The sequence below is a fragment of the Canis lupus genome, chromosome 20 (genome assembly GCF_003254725.2).
Source record: "Canis lupus dingo isolate Sandy chromosome 20, ASM325472v2, whole genome shotgun sequence".
In the NCBI taxonomy this organism is placed as follows: Eukaryota; Metazoa; Chordata; class Mammalia; order Carnivora; family Canidae; genus Canis; species Canis lupus.
Genome location: NC_064262.1, coordinates 5,147,441 through 5,164,316, shown reverse-complemented (window position 1 = coordinate 5,164,316; position 16,876 = coordinate 5,147,441). Strand labels below are relative to the sequence as shown.

The window sequence follows — 16,876 nt, the reverse complement described above, 5'->3', positions numbered from 1 at the left end:
TTCATAAAAAAGGCCATTTATGTTAACATCAATTGGACCTATAATTGTTAATTTTAATTGAATTAAAAGATGTTTAAAATTTTTCTCAGTGTTACTTTTTCATGTAAATGCTTACTGATAAAACTCATAGAAACAAAAACTTTTTGGGGTCCTCAATCAGTCTTAGGAGGAGAGAGGTGTGAGACCAAAAGGTTTTGAGAACGGCTGTTTTAGAGGCTGTTGCAAGGCTCATACAAGACTGTAGGTGGAAAAGCTCTTCTCGGTGAAGAGCCACAGAGGAGGGAGGCATCAGTATCACTGTTTAACAGTCACAGTAATTATTACTACTGTGAGAAGCCCTCAAAATGGCCCCAAGGAGGCCCAGGAGCCACATGGTCCTTCTCCACAAGGTCCTACTTTGCAGAAGAGGAAGAAACTATCCCCAAAGCTCCTAGTTGCTCACCACCTTCTCTGCTTACAGGCCTCCTGGGTTCATACTTGCCTTTAAACAGCCACCTCTTTCTTTCCACACTTGTCTTTGTCAGTCCCTGGCTAAGCCCCATGTCCTGGCTCAGTTCTCCCTATCCTTGGTTACTGGGGCACTCCACTCTCCACACCAGGACCCTTGGCCTCTTAGCTCCTTGACACCTCCTTCTCAGATGACTTTGGTCCACAGGTATAAACACTCCGCCTCGCCTGGGCCCTCTCCACACTCAGTCCTCGGAAGCGATGAGCTGTCTGGTCCTTATCTTGGAGCTCCTAGCATCCCTCCACCCTCAACTGAACTTGTCTCTTAGCTCTCAGGAGCTCCAGTCTCTCACCTACTCCAATCCATTCTCAGTCATGGAAGCTGCCTTCTGCTGTCACTTGTGGCCCTGAGTGGCTCCTGTGGCTCCCTGGCACTTGCAGAAAGACTTATGATCCAGCATGATGCTGAGAGTCTATGGTCACAAGACTTGAGTTCAAATCCTGGCCTCCACCCCTTCCTACACTTATGCCCTTGAACAAGTGATTTCTCTTCTCTGAGCCCCATCTGTAACACAGTGGTGGTAATAATAATACCTACTTAATAATAGAACAGCTAGCATTCATTGAACACTTAGTATATGCTAAGAATGGCTCTAAGCTTTTTCCATGTATTCTCACTAAATCCTCTCAAAAACCCATGAGCAAGGTACTATTCTTATTACCTCCATTTTACAGATGAGGAAACTGAGGCACAGATAAGTCCTACCCTTTGCCTGTGACTCAGCATAGAGACCGTTTCCAGACACCACTCCTGCATCCCTCCATGCCCCATGGAACTCAATTTTACACCTTGTTTTTCCCCATCTCTGGCTCCCGCCAGTCCCTGTGCCAAAACTTCCCTGCAATCTCCAAAAGTGTCTCTAAGTCACATATTAAACCTGCGTGAGGGCAGGGCACCAAGGTAGGCATCCTGGTGCTCCATCTTTGCCAACCTCCTCAGCCACACATGCCACTGAAAGAAAAATTCATCTGGACAGAGGAGGGGCTGCCTTCTTTGGCTGTTTCAAGCCCTCGGGAAATCCTGTGAGGGTCCCAGGGAGGGGGCTCTCTGGAGAGTTCTCAGGTCACATCTGGAGAAGGGAGAGTGCTCAGGACTCGCAGGTGGCACCAGATTCCTGGAAAGCACAGTCTCTGAAGTTCCTCCAGGGACCACTGTCACAGACAACGTCCTTCCCCTTGGAATTCAGGTCAGGATTTCCAGTGCAGCTTTCAGTAACCACTGGGAAATTCAGAGACAGGAGCTCAGGGAGACATGGTACATTTCTATTCCAGCCATCACCTGTGCTCCCGCAGGAGGCAGAGAAGGGATAAGGATGGTGAAAGAGATGCAACACCTGCCAGGAGGAGGGCAGGGAGAAGGTGGGACCAAACAGAAGTCCCCCGACTCCCCCAGGACCAAGTGGCTGCCTCTAGTTCATGTTGACACCTGTCTAGTTCTAGTTCCTGAAGTCAGGCTAGTGTGAGTCTGGGTTTAGCCTAGATGCTTTAAAAAACTTTTAGTTTTGGAAGGAATCTTTGGTTCTGGATGCAGTTTGTAATACAATCATATAAATAGCATGTTATCTGGGAAGGCCCTGAGTGAGAGACCAGGAAACCTGATTTTTACTCCAGACTTTGCCTCAAATCTGCTGAATAATCTCCAGCAAGCAATGGCTTCTCTATGAGCTTTAGTTTTCCTTCCTGTAAGACACAGCAATCCCTTGCATACTGGGACACTATACCCATTGAATAGCAACTCTCAATTTCCCTCTCCCTCAGCCCCTGGCAACCATCATTCCACTCTCTGCTTCAACTGTTCTAGATTCCTCATGGAAATGGAATCATGCAGCATTTGTCCCTCTGCAACTGGCTTACTTCACTTAGCACAATATCCCCCAGGTTCATCCATGCTGTATCATGTAGCGGGATTTCCTTCCTTTTCAAGGCTGAATAATATTCCATTGTACGAACAGAGCCCACTTTGTTTACCCATTCAACTGTCAATGGACATTAAGAGGGTAGATTTCATGTGAAGTGTTCTTACCACAATGAAAAACAAAACAAAACAAAGTGACATCAAAATGCTCCTGTCAGCTCTCTCAGCTTCTAGAATCCTAAGAGAGTGGTCATAACTGCGATTGGCAAGTTCTCAGTTTGAAAGGCCAGTACATTGCTAGTACATGGCTCATATAGTCTTCCTGTCCTCACCATCTCATTTGTCAAGAAAGGACCAGCCATGACCTCAAGAAGCCAGTCACTGGCTGGATTCCATGCTGTTTGTGCCTCCTATGTACTCTCCTTCTCCTTTCCACTTAACCACATCCTATTCCCCTTTGTGAAGAACTAAGGCCTCACTTCCTCCTGGAAGCCTCCCTGATTGCCCTGACTCTTAAGACTTGGGCCACTTACACTGTTTGGAGCTTAACTCACACAGCTGAGGACAAAGGGGCTGCCCCACAACTGTTCTATCTCACAGACAGCCACTGTTTATAAATGAGATAAAACATTCCGAAAAGAACATAAAACACAAAGGTAAGGTTTAGAGACTATCATGTCAGCAGCTTTGTCATTTCCCACCTTGGCTGTGAGTGCCCCATGATTGGGCACCCCAGTGGATTTTTTTTCCTGGCACCTCCAAGGGCAGAGGGTCCTGTGAGGGCTTCATATAGACTGGCTGGCTGACGTACACAGGCCAGAGCTCAAACTTCAGTGAACAGACATATACTGCAGGGGATCTAGAGAATCGGCAGATCCTAATGCGGTGAGTCTGGGGAGTGCCTGGGGTGCTGCAGGCCTACATGTCCAACTCTGGACGGCAGGGCTGCACACTAGGTATACAGAGTAGCTGCCATGGAGCCAGGAAGGAGAAAGGGAGGATGAGTGTGATGGTGGCCCCAATCCCATGCTGGGGCCAGGGGTACATGTAGACATAGCAGAGAGGAAAATTAGCCACAGAAGAAGTTCTCTTAGGGTCGGGGCATCCTAACTGTCTCCACACCCAACCTGTTGGCTCCACCAGGACTCTGAATAAGGGGTGTAGGACATGCAGGTGCCCTGACTGCTTTAGGACCTCTGAGTGACTGTATCTCTCATCCTCCCTCTACTCACACTGCTTTGAAACGTCTCCTGTGTTACTCTGCTGAACTGTCACAGCTTCTACATGGTTACTGGGGAGCTGGTAAGAAGCTGGGTTGGCTCCCAGCTCAGCCTCTTCACTGTGCAAAGTGAATTATATAGGACCAAACAAGTGTTTTCATTTTACTAAACTGTCACGCATCTAAGTTTGTTTTCCTTACTTGACTGCAGGAACTGAGTCTAATGTATTCATTTATTTATTAGTTTTTTTTTTTTCAGGGATATTTACTGAGCACTATTTTATGTGCCAGGCAATAAGAACACAAATGTGAACAGAAGTGTGGTCCTGGGGGCACCTGGGTGGCTCAGTCAGTTAAGCTCTGCCTTTGGCTCAGGTCATGACCTCGGGGTCCTGGGATTGAGCCCTGCATTGGGATCCCTGCTCAGCAGGAAGCCTGCTTCTCCCTCTGTCTCTGTCCCTCCCTGCCCCTGCCCTGACACTCATGAGCTTTCTTTTTCTCAAATACACAAATAAATAAAATCTTTATAGGGATGCCTGGGTGGCTCAGTGGTTGAGCATCTGCCTTTGGCTCAGGCATGATCCCGCAGTCCCAGGATGGAGTCCGGCTTCAGGCTCCATGCGTGGAGCCTGTTTCTCCCTCTGCCTGTGTCTCTGCCTCTCTCGCTCTCTGTGTCTCTCATGAATAAATAAATAAAAATTTTTTTTAAAAAGACAAAAAAAAAAAGTCTTTACAAATAAAGAAGGTGGTCCTGCCCTCTTGGAGCTATTCTTACAGGGAAAGGCAAAGGGCATGTAAGTAAAGCAGAAAAAGAAAGACATAATCACAGCTTGAGATAAGTATGAGGAAGGAAGTAGACAGGAATGCTGTAACTGAGCACTGCAGAATGAGCAGGGGAGACCTCTCTGAGGATGTAGAAGAACCCTTAGCCGGCTCTACAGAGGATGGGAGGAGAGCTTCAGGTGGAGGCAACTGCAAGTGCAAAGACCCTGAGCTCAGGTCTGAAGAACAGATGAAACTTGTTTTTGAATCCTTCAGGATGCCTGGCCAAAGGCCTTGGAGTTTGTTGAGTTTTTTGATCTACGATTAACACATGGTAATAGAAGATGAAATGCCAGAGATTTCAAATCTTTATTTTTAAATTATTTTTTAAAAAGATTTTATTTATTTATTCATGAGAGACACAGAGAGAGAGAGAGGCAGAGACACAGGCAGAGGGAGAAGCAGGCTCTACGCACGGAGCCCGACATGGGACTCGATCCCAGGTCTCCAGGATCAGGCCCTGGGCTGAAGGCAGCACTAAAGCGTTGAGCCAGCTGGGCTGCCCGGATTTCAAATCTTTAGAATCTAGTGCCAACACCCAAAATGGCAGATACAAGAAGAGAAGCAGGCTGACATGATGGGGAAGATGCAGAGTTCAGCTTGGGATATGCTGAGTTGGAGGCACAGTAAACCCTCCTAGTATTGGGGGATATATCTCAAGACTCCCAGTGGATGCCTAAAACCACAGATAGTTCGCCAAGCCTCACATGTGCATACCTTGGAGATACTGTGGGTCTTTTCAGACCATTATAATAAAGCAAATACCACAGTAAAGCGAGTCAAATACAGTTTTTGGTTTCCCAGTGCATAGAAGTTATGTTTATATTATACCGTATTCTATTAAGTGTGAGTAGCATTACTCTAAAAGACATGTACATACCATAATTAAAAATACTTTGCTACAAAATGTTGAGTTGTAATCACTGATTACAGATCATCATAATCAGTACAATAATGATGAAAAGTTCGAAACACTGTGAGAATTATCAAAATGTGACAGAGACATAAAGTGAATAAACGCTGCTGGAAAAATGGTGCCAAAAGACTTGCTCGATGCAGGGTTGTCACAAACCTTCAATTTGTTAAGAATGCAGTATCTGTGAAGTATAATGAAGTGGAGTGTAACAAACAGGGTACGCCTGTTTAAAGTATGCTTTATTTCTAGACATACATACCTATGATAAAGTTTAATTTAAAAAGTGGGCACAGTAAGAGATCACTAATAACTAGTAATAAAACAGAACAATTACAATAATATATTGCAATATAAGTTATGTGAATGTGGTCTCCCTAAAAATACCTTATAGTACTGTACACACTCTGGTTGTACTTGTTAGGACAATGAGATGATAAAACGCCTACTACATGATGACATGAAGTGACATAAACAATGTGGGCGCTGTGACATGGTGTTCGGCAACTACTGGCCTTCTGAATATATGTCAGAAGGAGGATCACTTGCTTTATTTTTTTTTAATTTTTATTTATTTATGATAGTCACACACACACAGAGAGAGAGAGAGAGAGAGAGAAAGGCAGAGACACAGGCAGAGGGAGAAGCAGGCTCCATGCACCGGGAGCCCGACGTGGGATTCGATCCCAGGACTCCAGGATCGCACCCTGGGCCAAAGGCAGGCGCTAAACCGCTGCGCCACCCAGGGATCCCGATCACTTGCTTTAGATCAAGTTGATCACAGGTAACTGAAGCTATAGAAAGCAAAATGCAAATAAGGGCAGGGTGGCAGGGCAACAGTATCTGTGGGGCTTCCAAGAAGGGACCAAAAGGTTATCTGGAGGCTGGAGTGTGGGGCTGCAGAGAGGGGTCAGACCAGGAGGTCAGCTCTGGAGGTCACCTGAGTAGGGCTGGCCGCTGGCCTGGAATGGCCTGCCTGAGCAGAACACAGGATGAGAGATGAGGATGAAGGAGCTCAGGCCTTGGGAAATAGACACCTCATGTAGAAGCATAGAGTTGGACAGTCACAGAAGTAGGGAGAGAACCAGGACAGAAGGTAGCCAGTAAAAACCAAGGGAAGAGGGAGCTCCTCAGGCAAAATAACACTAGAGCCCAGGGTGTGAGGTGGACAGCATGGAGACCCTGGCTTATGGAGATCAGGGCGATGATGGCAGTCAGGGAGGTGGGGGAGTGGGGAAGACATGACTATGTCTGTGGGGTGAGGGAGGTCCTAATGAACCTCTGCGGCCCATCTCCCTCTCCTGTACTCCAGTCTACAGACCTGGTCTGGCTCTTGAGGCTCATTCTTCGCCTTCCCACCTTGGTGCTGCTGTCCTCTGTCCAGACTTCTCTGTCCCTAGACCCTCCCAGTTCTTGTTGGCTCACACCATTCAACTCCCTGCTGAGAGGTTTCCTCCCTGTCACATAAAGGCCTTCTCTAAGAAACTGGAGCCCTCCCACACTGCTGGTGGGAATGTAGGATGAGGCAGATGCTGTGGAAAAAGTATGGCGGTTCCTCAAAAAATTAAAAATAGAATTATCCTATGATTTAGTGACTCTGCTTCAGGGGACATACATAAAAGAACCAGAAGCAATGTCTCAGAGAGACATCTGTACACCATGTTCATAGCAGTATTATTCACAATAGCCAGAAAGTAGAAGCAACCCAAGTATCCATCGATGGATAAACTGACAAAATGTGATATGTACGTACAGTCTTAAGGAGGAGGGAAACTCTGATACGAGCTGCACCTTGAGGACATTATGCTCAGTGAAAAAAACTAGTCACAGAAGGACAGATTCCATACAATCCCTGGCCTGTCTTGTGGGCTGCTGTATGTTAAGCCCTTGGAAGGATGCCTGGTACATAGTAGGTGCTCAGTAAGTACTTAGTAAATAAATTTCTGCTGAAGAGGAAGGATGGGGAGAAACTGAGTGAGGATACAGAGAGAAGATGCAGAGGAGGGAGTTCATGTTTGCCAGGGGATCAGATTGTCTTCTGGGAAGAACAGGCTGCAGCCTGAGGAAGCTTCTACAGATTTAGGAGGGCCTTCTAGAGACTGGGAGGAGTGAGCACATGCCATGGAGCCAATGGTCAGGGCTGCATAATGAGTTGAGAAGACTGGCATGGAGAAACCATGTGTTGGCATTTAATCCAGGTGGGGGCCTGGCCTAGTGGAAATAACCAGAGTTCAGGGAGATGATCGAGGGGAGGTGGCAGGTGCAAGGCCTGGGGGCATGAGGCCAGCAAGAAGTCCCAGACTAGGCCAGCTGGACTGTGGGTGCAGCCAGGGAGGGCATCAGGACAGGCCTGTTCCAGAGGACAGGGCAAACTTTTGCCTGGGCTCAAGGGTGGACCCATCAGGGCAGTGTGGTGACAATGGGACTCAGGCAAGGGAGGAGGAGATGAAGGGAGGAGGTGGCTCAGAGAGGCCACCAACTCCTGGGCTGGTCTCCAGGGAGCTGGTATTTAGCTTGAAAAGTCTCAGTCTGAAAACTGGGCTCACTGTCAGGGAGGAGTGACATGCCAGGCAGCCTTTGTCTCCTGTCACAGCTGGATCTATTTTTATGTCCTTCTTGCTCTTCCTTTTTTTTTCCTTCTTTCCTTCAACCCACACCCCCTGAATATCTCTGAGTGGAAGAGAGGGAGAAATCAGACAGAGGAGTGGACAGTTGGGCTCAGCTTCCTGGCCTGCTCCAAGTCTCTCTCCTGATGTGGCCCTCAAAACATCTGGAAGAGTGGAGCTCACCACCTTTCATTTATTTTTACATCAAACTCTAGGAAGGGTGGGGCTCACCCCAAAAATGTTTCCTGGGGCCCCTGGAAAGCAATTCCACTATCACTCACATTTTCCCTAGGTCTGCTCCTTTGAGGGGGCTGGACATGGGAGATCTGGCTCCTTTTCCCCCCTTGATGATATAGAAGCACAGAGGGGAGAGGTCTTTAACTTTTGGGGAAGGAGAATTTTCTGAGAGGGTGGAAGATGAAAGAATGAGGTGAAGCAAATGTTCCTTCTCCCCACTTCCCTGCACCACCAAAACTTCTACAGCAAGAGGAAACCAGGAAAGATTGCTCCCTCTAGGAATCCCCCTTCACATCTCCACCAAGGCCCAACAATTTGGGAACTCTCCTACATTGAGGGCTGCCAGGAGGGAGTGCACCATAATGGCCTCTTGGGGGTCACTGCGGTGGCATGTACAAGATTGAAAATGCACACCTCTCTGACCCACCCATCCCTTTCTGAGATCTACCCTAGAGAAAAGTGTTGTGCATAAGGAGATGTGTGAACAAGTGCACTGCAATACTGTTGGTAGAGCATAAAAATTAGAAACACTATAAATGTTCCTCAGCAGGGGCATGGCAAAATACAGAAAGGACAATAAATCCATAAATTGTAATACCATACAGCAGTAAAAAAAAAAAATTAGAATGCTATGTAGCAATGTGTGAAAACCTCTCTAAGATACCAGTGAACACAACCAAGTTATGCCAAGTTTCTTATGGTTTGATATGACTCACACTTGAAGAACAACTCCACAAACAATACCATCCATGTCCCACTCGTAACGAATGATACACGTAGATCAATACAGGGAAAAGTTTCTGGAGAGATACACACCAAACTGTGTACCACAGCTGCCTCATGGGGACACAGCGACTGGGAATGAGTACCTCAGGTCATCTAACCCTCACCTGTAATAACTTCATGCTTTACAAGGACAATCTAGTAGATCATGCCTCGTGCAATGAAAACCTGATTTTTAAAGGTGATTGCCACTATGGTTCATTATGAAAGCCTCAAGGGCAGAAGGGAACGAATGCTCAGTACATTTGGTAGGTGAGAGGGCTGGGCTCCCGAGGGTCAACTGAACTGCTGTGAGGAGTCTAGACCACACTTCTCCCTCTGTGCTCTCAGAATGACAGGATACTAGTGTCTCCAACCATTGTTCCCTCTGTGAACCCTGCCTTTGGATGGCCTTTGGTTCTACGTGGCTCTGGCCCCAGGGACACATAAGAAATCCCTGTCCCAGGCAGGAGCTGCCTCAGTTCTGCAACCTTGTCATCATCACTGAACTCTACTGGACCTTGAGCAGGTTGCTTCCCTGTCCTACCCACGGTCCCGCCCACTCTGACCTTCGTGTGTTCTTTTACTGTGTGCCATGTATTCATCTCCTCAGATTTATTTACTCTCAAAACTAAAGTAGGTACCACTACTGTTTTCCCAATTTTACAGAAGGGGTAACAGAGGAACAGAGTGGTTAAGAAATTGCCCATTTGCTGGTCATTCAGCTAGCAAGTGTCAAAGCTGGGTCTGATCCTCTTGTTGCCTATGCTACCCCCACCTCTTACAAGCTCCTGGGGGTGTCCATGCAGCGGTCTGGAGACCTCAAGGCTGGGAAGCTGACCCGGATGACGAAATGTCCAGGGCCCTAGGACTTCATGTCTTTACAATGGTCCTGAGCAAACAGGACCCTCCATTCTCCCTCTCCCCCGCTGCCTCCCAGGCAAGAACAACAGATGGCCATTATGCCCCTACTATGCGGCTGGCACTTTTACATCTGTGCCCTCATTCAACCCTCCCACAGCCTAGTGATTATAAATGCTCTCATTTGAGAGATGGGGAAGTTGAGGTCCTGTAATGGGAAGTGACTGGCCAGTGGTAACACAGCTGGAGGAGGAGGTGCCGGTGGCCCCAGAGAAAGGTTTAACAGAGAACTCAGAGGCTCTGGTGGGGAGCCATCACTAGGTGTGGGACTCTGAGGTACAGAGAGTTGCACAGGGGGCACCCCACTGCTCTGTCAGCCCTTCAGCTCTTTCCAGCCTGCTACCCAGACCCAACTCCCAGCTTCAAGTGGGAACCAAACCCCAAACAACAACTATCTTTATGCCCCCGGGCTCCGTGACCTTGGGGATGCCCAGAACAGGGCAGAAAAGCTGCAATCATCTCTAACTGGCACCACCAACTCGAAGCTCCTCTCCTTTGCCCTCAAGGAGGCAACAGTTCCTTTTGGAGAGAGAAGAAGAGAGAGGGCTGTGAGAGGAAAACAAACAAACAACCCTGGGCTTGGAGCCAACCAGACCTGATTTTGAGTCCAACCCCTTCAATTACTGGCAGAGCGGCCTCGGGCAAGTTACTTAATTTCTGTGTCCAGGCTACACCACAGGGGTGTGGTATTGACCTGGAACGTGTTGTCAGAAATGAAAGAGGCGTGGATTGCAGTGGGGAGGAGCCAAGTGGGAAAACCCCCTTCCACATTCCCACAGCCCTGGGGAGGCAACTATGAAGACCCTGTGCAGAGAGATAAATGAACTGAAATCAAGGGTGTGAAAACAAAATGAAAGACATGACCATTTATACAAAGCTTGGTAAGTGCTAGGCCCTTCTGCTGAGCGCTTCCACAGAAGCAGTCTTTAATCAATGTGACACATCAACCCCAGCCTTGGAAGGAGAGAATGACAAAGAGTGGGAGACAGACACGGACGTGGTGCCTGAAGGAGGCCAGTCAGGGAGGAGGTGCTGCTCCTTGGCCTCCCCAACTACTCCTCTGCAGACAAGGGAGGGATCCAGCAGATGGGCCAGAAATGCCAAGCTGGTCTCAACCTTCCTAGCCTGTCTCCCTGCAGTGGGGGTGTCCCTCTTGGTCTAAATTCCTGGCCTCTGGCACCTCATGGTGTTTCCTGGATGACACAGAGTAACAGCTGTGTGGTCCTGGGCAAGTTCTTCACTTTTCTATATCTGCAAAGGTAAAACACGAGACAAACCCGAGCTCCAAGAAGCATGAATGAAAGGACTAGTAAAATCAGCCAGCAAATGGAAGTGAAGCACAGGCTCTCATGCACCCTGTAGCGAACATATATAATTACCACCATGCCCCGATGCCCATTGAGAGGTCTGGGCCGCCACTGTGACTTGGTCTCTACCCACAGCAGGCACCCCACTCACTGTCTGCCTCCAGAGAAACAAGAGCTCTTCCCTCAGCCCCATCCCCTCAAAGCACTGCGGTATAGGTTTGGGAAACCACCTTTCATTCCAAAACTATCTTCACTTAAGGAAACTCATGTGCTTCTCTTAACTCAGCCTCATGAGTCCTACTTCACAGATGAGGACACTGAGGCCCAGAAGCCTGAGGTCATTAGAAACCAGGTCTGTCTTGATTCAAATAATGCTGCTCTATTTCACTTCATCCACAAGAGCTCTGGGAAGCCCCAAACTGCCTCAGACCCAAGAAGTCAGCAGGAGCAGTCATCCTGGCATCACCAACGCAGGTCCCTGTGTCTGCCATATGTCTTAAAGTTGTGCCATGACAGTCGCTGTATCCAACTTGGGGCCAGCTATTTGCAAACAACTCCCTCCTCACCAAGAGAGAATGCAGTGGATCCTTCACCATCCTTTCTCAGCCTTTACATCTCTGACTCCCCACAACCCACTGGCCCCTTGCCCAGGGTGGGCCATCCTACCTTGTGGGTGAGGCTGGGGTCTCTCAGAACACTGTCTTCCTCCTCCGAGCTTCCCTGCTCTTCATCCGATGACAAGTCTTCTTTGGGGGCTGCCGCGGAGATGGGACAGACCTTATAGGGTTCCGTGTAGGCGCTAAAGTCAGAGCAGAGCAAAGAGAAGATTAGAGCTCCCTGTCCAGCAAAGGCAAAGTAAATACACCAGGGGCCCTAATAATGCCCCAAACCATTAACGAGTGCTCCGTGTGCAAAGCACTATGCCTGCCCTCCATGGGGACCCAGAACTGAGCAAGACACAAGCCAAAACCTCCCTACATGCTCCCACTCCAGCCATCCTGGCCTCCTTGTAGTTTCCTGAACATGCCATGCTCTTTGCTGCTTATATGCCTTTACAGATGCTAAGACAGACTTGTCTCTAGGTTGGATATGAGGCAGGTTGTGATGCTAGAGGGTACACATAAGGACTATGAGGGCAAGAGATGTTCAATTTGATTGGTCCAACAATCTGGACTGGCATGGTAAGGCAGCAGGGTCTGTTCCGAAGGTGGCCATGTCCTCTGGGCCTGAATAAGGGATACAGTGCGGTCTGGGGTTTGCATTCTAGACCCTGGTCCCTGCCTTGTCATCAGCTAGATCATGGACAAGACACAACTCAGGAAACACAATCAGTTTCCACCTAGGGGAATAATGATTCCTATTTCATTTTCTTGGCTGATGCTGTAAGAATCAATGCTTAGAAAACTTGCAATGGTGAGATAACAATCTCATATGTATGTGACTATGACTATGATATAGGCATTGCCATTCATTATAAAATATATTTATTCAATACATGTTTATCGATTGCCTGCTTTATGCCAGGCACAGAGCTAGGCAGAGGGTAACACGGTGGCAAAGAAAGTAGATATGGTCCCCGTTTCAAAAAAGGAACCACGAATATATGATCATAAATTATGGTCAGTTAAGGAGAAGAAGGAAGTGCTTTCATGGGGAATAACAAGGGGGAAGTGTTTGGACAGGTCAGGGAGGGCTGCTCTGAGGCTGCGAGCAGGAGGAGGAGCTCTGTGACAGCATGGGGAAGTCTCTAGGGGAAGCAGCATGTTAAAGGCATGGAAGCAGCCAAGAGCTTGGCCTGTGACAAACCAACCTGGAGCAGAACCCTCCTTTCTCTGACTTCAAAACTATCCCCACAGAGGAGGTCCTAATCCCATTACAACCTCCTCCTTGCTCTGCTTCCTGCCTTCCTCTCCACCCAGCAGAGTGACTGCTCTGCAAGAGGGATCAAGTCATGTCCCTCTCCTACTTGGAAACCTTCAATAGCTCCCTCCTACCATTGGCAATGTGGTCCTAGACAATAACTCACAAAATTTCTCCTCACACTCAAAATCTAGGCTTTTGGTCTTATTAAATTCTTTTTCTTTTTTTAAGATGTATTTGTTTGAGAGAGAGAGAGAGGGAACAAGCACAAGCAGGAGGGGCAGAGGGAGAAATCTCAAATAGACTCCGTGCTGAGCACAGAGCCTGATGTGAAACTCAACCTCATGGCCCTGAGATCATGACCTGAGCCAAAACCAAGGGCCAGATATTCAACGAACTGCACCACCCAGGCACCCTGGTCTTATTAAATTCTAATCAAATATTTATTTCTGCCCTCTGGGAATGCCACAATGGGTACTAGAATAATGAATGGATGGATGGATGGATGGATGGATGGACTGGAGGAGAGGAGGGATCACCTATTTGCTAGAGGTGCTGCAATGCTAAGCCCAGACCTCAAGTGAGCAGGGACACTGCTCTTATCTCAGGCCCTGAGCCAGGAAGAGAGAAGCACGGTCAGGGAGGGAGCATTAGGATCAGAGAAACTGAGCTGTAGGCTACAGTGAAGCTAGGGGCCATCTTGAAGCTTTTTCTCAATCTCAACCACCGCAGGAGCCAGATATCTGGGCCAGATACCAGGGATACCTATCTCCAGAACACCTGGAGCCCAGGAAACAAGGGGCTGAGTCAAGAGCAGGACAGGTATCCGGTGGTCCACATTAGGACCATGAGGTCAGACAGATCAGGGACATGGTGGTCTGTTCCAGCCTGGCCTTCTGAGGACAAAATGTGTATATGGCAGAGACTATAGCTCTGCTCTTACATGCAGATGCACAAAGTCCTGACCAGGGCTGAGCCATAATTCACTCTACTATCCAACTGGCTACCCTTATGATCAGACCTCTTTCTTCTTTTTCAGAATTAATTTTGTTGTCCTTTTCTTTCAAACTATGAGAGCAAACAGTGGATTTTGCAGCAAGCCCTCTACCAATGAGGAGTAAAAAAGGCATGTGAGCACCTCCCCTTCTAGGACTACCCTATACCTCCTTCAGTGTCCCTTTCCACACCGCCAGGGGCCACTGGGGAACACCACATTTGCTTTAGCGAGCTCAGAATCTCCTTCAGGAAAGTGACTGCATGGACCAGTCTCCTAGAGCCCTAGCTTCCTTCCCTCCAGGGCTTCTTGCATCAATTTGCCCCATGTGTGTCCTCAGGGAGTGGAGCCTTTGTCCCCCATCAAGAGGAACGGCTACATTAGGCCCCAGCAGGAGCCATCTGTGCTCTGTGGAAGATAACCAGTAGTGGTGAGGGATAGAGCAGTTGAGTGTGCCCTTGGATGGTTCTTATCAAGGAAAAGAAGGTAGGTGCCAGGCCTTTCCTAAAATGCACTGTGAAGGAGGAAAGGATTCCCAGCCAAACCTCCCACGGGTAAAGGGTGTCACCATTGTCCAGGCAGCAAGCTGGAAATCTCAGCATTTCCTTGGATAGCCAGCCACTACCTGAACACAATATCTCTCCTGAATTTACCTTTAAGTCTTCCCCAATTCCACTGGCATCTGTGTGATAGCTCTGTGGTCCAAGCCATCTCTTGCCTGGACCTTTGTGACCATTGCTTTCCAGTCCCCGCCTCCACCCTGGCTGGCCTCCAATCTGTTCCCCACCCAGCAGCCAGAGGGAACCTCCTCAAAACCCAATCTGATTGCGTCACCCTCTTGCTGGAATTGTTCAGGGATAGTCTGGTGCCAATGGGATTCAGCCCCAACAGCTTAGGCTGTCGAGCAAGGCTCTGTTCAACCTGGGATGTACAAAAGTGGGTGCCCTTGGGCCTTGATGCTGCAGAGAAGTCTGAGGTAGCACTGGACAGACACTACCTCAGTCCAAGCAGATGGTTGAATTCCACAAAACAGAGCCATGGTGACACTGGGAAGACACATAGAAGCCATACCCCTAGGGGAGGAGAGGGCTGGCTCAAGGCCACATGGCAAATCTGGGCCAACACACATTGCCTCAAAGGATGCCTCTCCCTATGTTTGATCCCATTTTAGAGATGTGAAAACAGAGGCCCAATCAGGTTCTCACAGTGCACTGATGTGTGGAGCTGGGTCTCAGTTTGCCAGGGAAAAGGGGGTCTTTGTTTTTGTTGTTTGTGATATTATTTTACTTTCCATTTGAGAGGCAGTAGGGTGCAGAGATTGGAGCTCACGTTCTCAAGTCAGACTGCCTGCGTTCAAATTCCATCTCAGCCCAGTACTGGCTGTGTTTAACTTCATTAGGCCTCAGGGGTGCCTAATTCACTGAGCTGCTGGGAGGATTCAATGAGTTACAAAATGTAAAACACTTAGAACCCGTGCCCAACACATAATAACTCACTAAATGGGAGCTCTCTTCATTACCAGCTGAGCTTTAGCTGCATACAGCTGTTCTACTATTTACCTACTGTGGTCTTTAAGTCAACTCATTTTTAACATTTGCTAACACTATGACCTCATCCCAAGTGATAACGCGCATGAAGTTAGAGTGCGTGACTTCATATAATTATCAATCTATAACAGTTTGACTAACATTATGCTGCTCACCATCAGAGACCCACAGACCTCACAGAGATAATAAATATGGTTAACTCTGACCCACCAACCATCCATACACAACCATCCTCAGCTTTGGCTAGAAATGTGGCTCATGATCTTTTATTCCACTTCTTCCTCTGACTTTTGCTTTCAAGAAAGATCTAGAATGGAAGTCAAAAGATACAAAAGTCTGGGTGTTCTGATGATATTTCTAATTTGTTTATTTCACTGTCCTGTTTTGGGATTGTGAGCACAACAAATGGAGATAAACTGTTTTAAAAATATGCTTTCACATATACAAGAGCAAGTATAATTCAATGCGTTTGCAGATTCAATGGAAGTTGTAACAACAGCCCTGATCTTGGACAGAAGTCATTCATTTAATTAGCAAAGAAAATATTCTAAAACTACAAGGATCAACAGAGCTGCCCCTACAGAACCTTCATACTTGCTACCAGATCTTCAAATACAGGGAAGAAAACAGTTCTGAGAAATGTTTTGACAACTTCTACCCAAATGCTCCAACAGGCTCTAGTATAACTTGTGTCCTGTGCAACCACTTCTTCCCTTGGGTAAATAGACTTGGAACCATGACATACCCCATCCATTTCACCAGTCTGTCAACATAAATCTCTGAGATGGGTCCTTTGCAAAGGCTGCGAGGCTCTGTATTTTTAGTTGCACAGTTCCTGTCTATTTGGTTTTTAAGTCATTCAAAAAAAAAAAAAAAAAGACCACTAAGAATCTTCTGTGTTTTAGACTCTGAACTATAAGTACTGGTGGTACAGCAGTGAGCAAATAGACATTATCTTTGTTCTGTGGAAAATGCCCATTGTAATCGTAACTGAGATGCTATCTTCAAATAGCTTGAGTATAACAATATATTACATATGAGAAAGCCTTTTAAGCCACCCATCTATCCATCTACATACTCTTTCATCCACTCACCCATTCACGCATCCATCCCTCTACCCACCCATTCATCTATCCAACCACCCCATCCACTTAGCCATCCATCCATGCATCCATTTGTCCACCAACCCATCCAGCCATCCTTCTATAACCCATCCAATCATCCCTCACTCACTTATTCAACAAATAGGGATTAGCAGGTACTTGAAGGAGCTAACACATAGGCAGATTAAAGATGGCTAAAGTACTATCTCTGGCCTCGAAGAAA

General features: G+C 47.5%; 1 protein-coding gene across 5 annotated transcripts in view; it reads right to left on the bottom strand.

The window, feature by feature from the left end:
• Window positions 1-16,876, bottom strand: part of FGD5 (FYVE, RhoGEF and PH domain containing 5) — a 127,921-nt gene that overhangs the window by 59,164 nt on the left and 51,881 nt on the right. For all 5 annotated transcript variants that reach the window (XM_035702793.2, XM_025449125.3, XM_025449113.2 and 2 more), the window contains exon 3: window positions 11,816-11,948. In XM_035702793.2, the coding sequence (XP_035558686.1) occupies window positions 11,816-11,948 (133 nt within the window). The remainder of the gene's footprint in view (window positions 1-11,815; window positions 11,949-16,876) is intronic.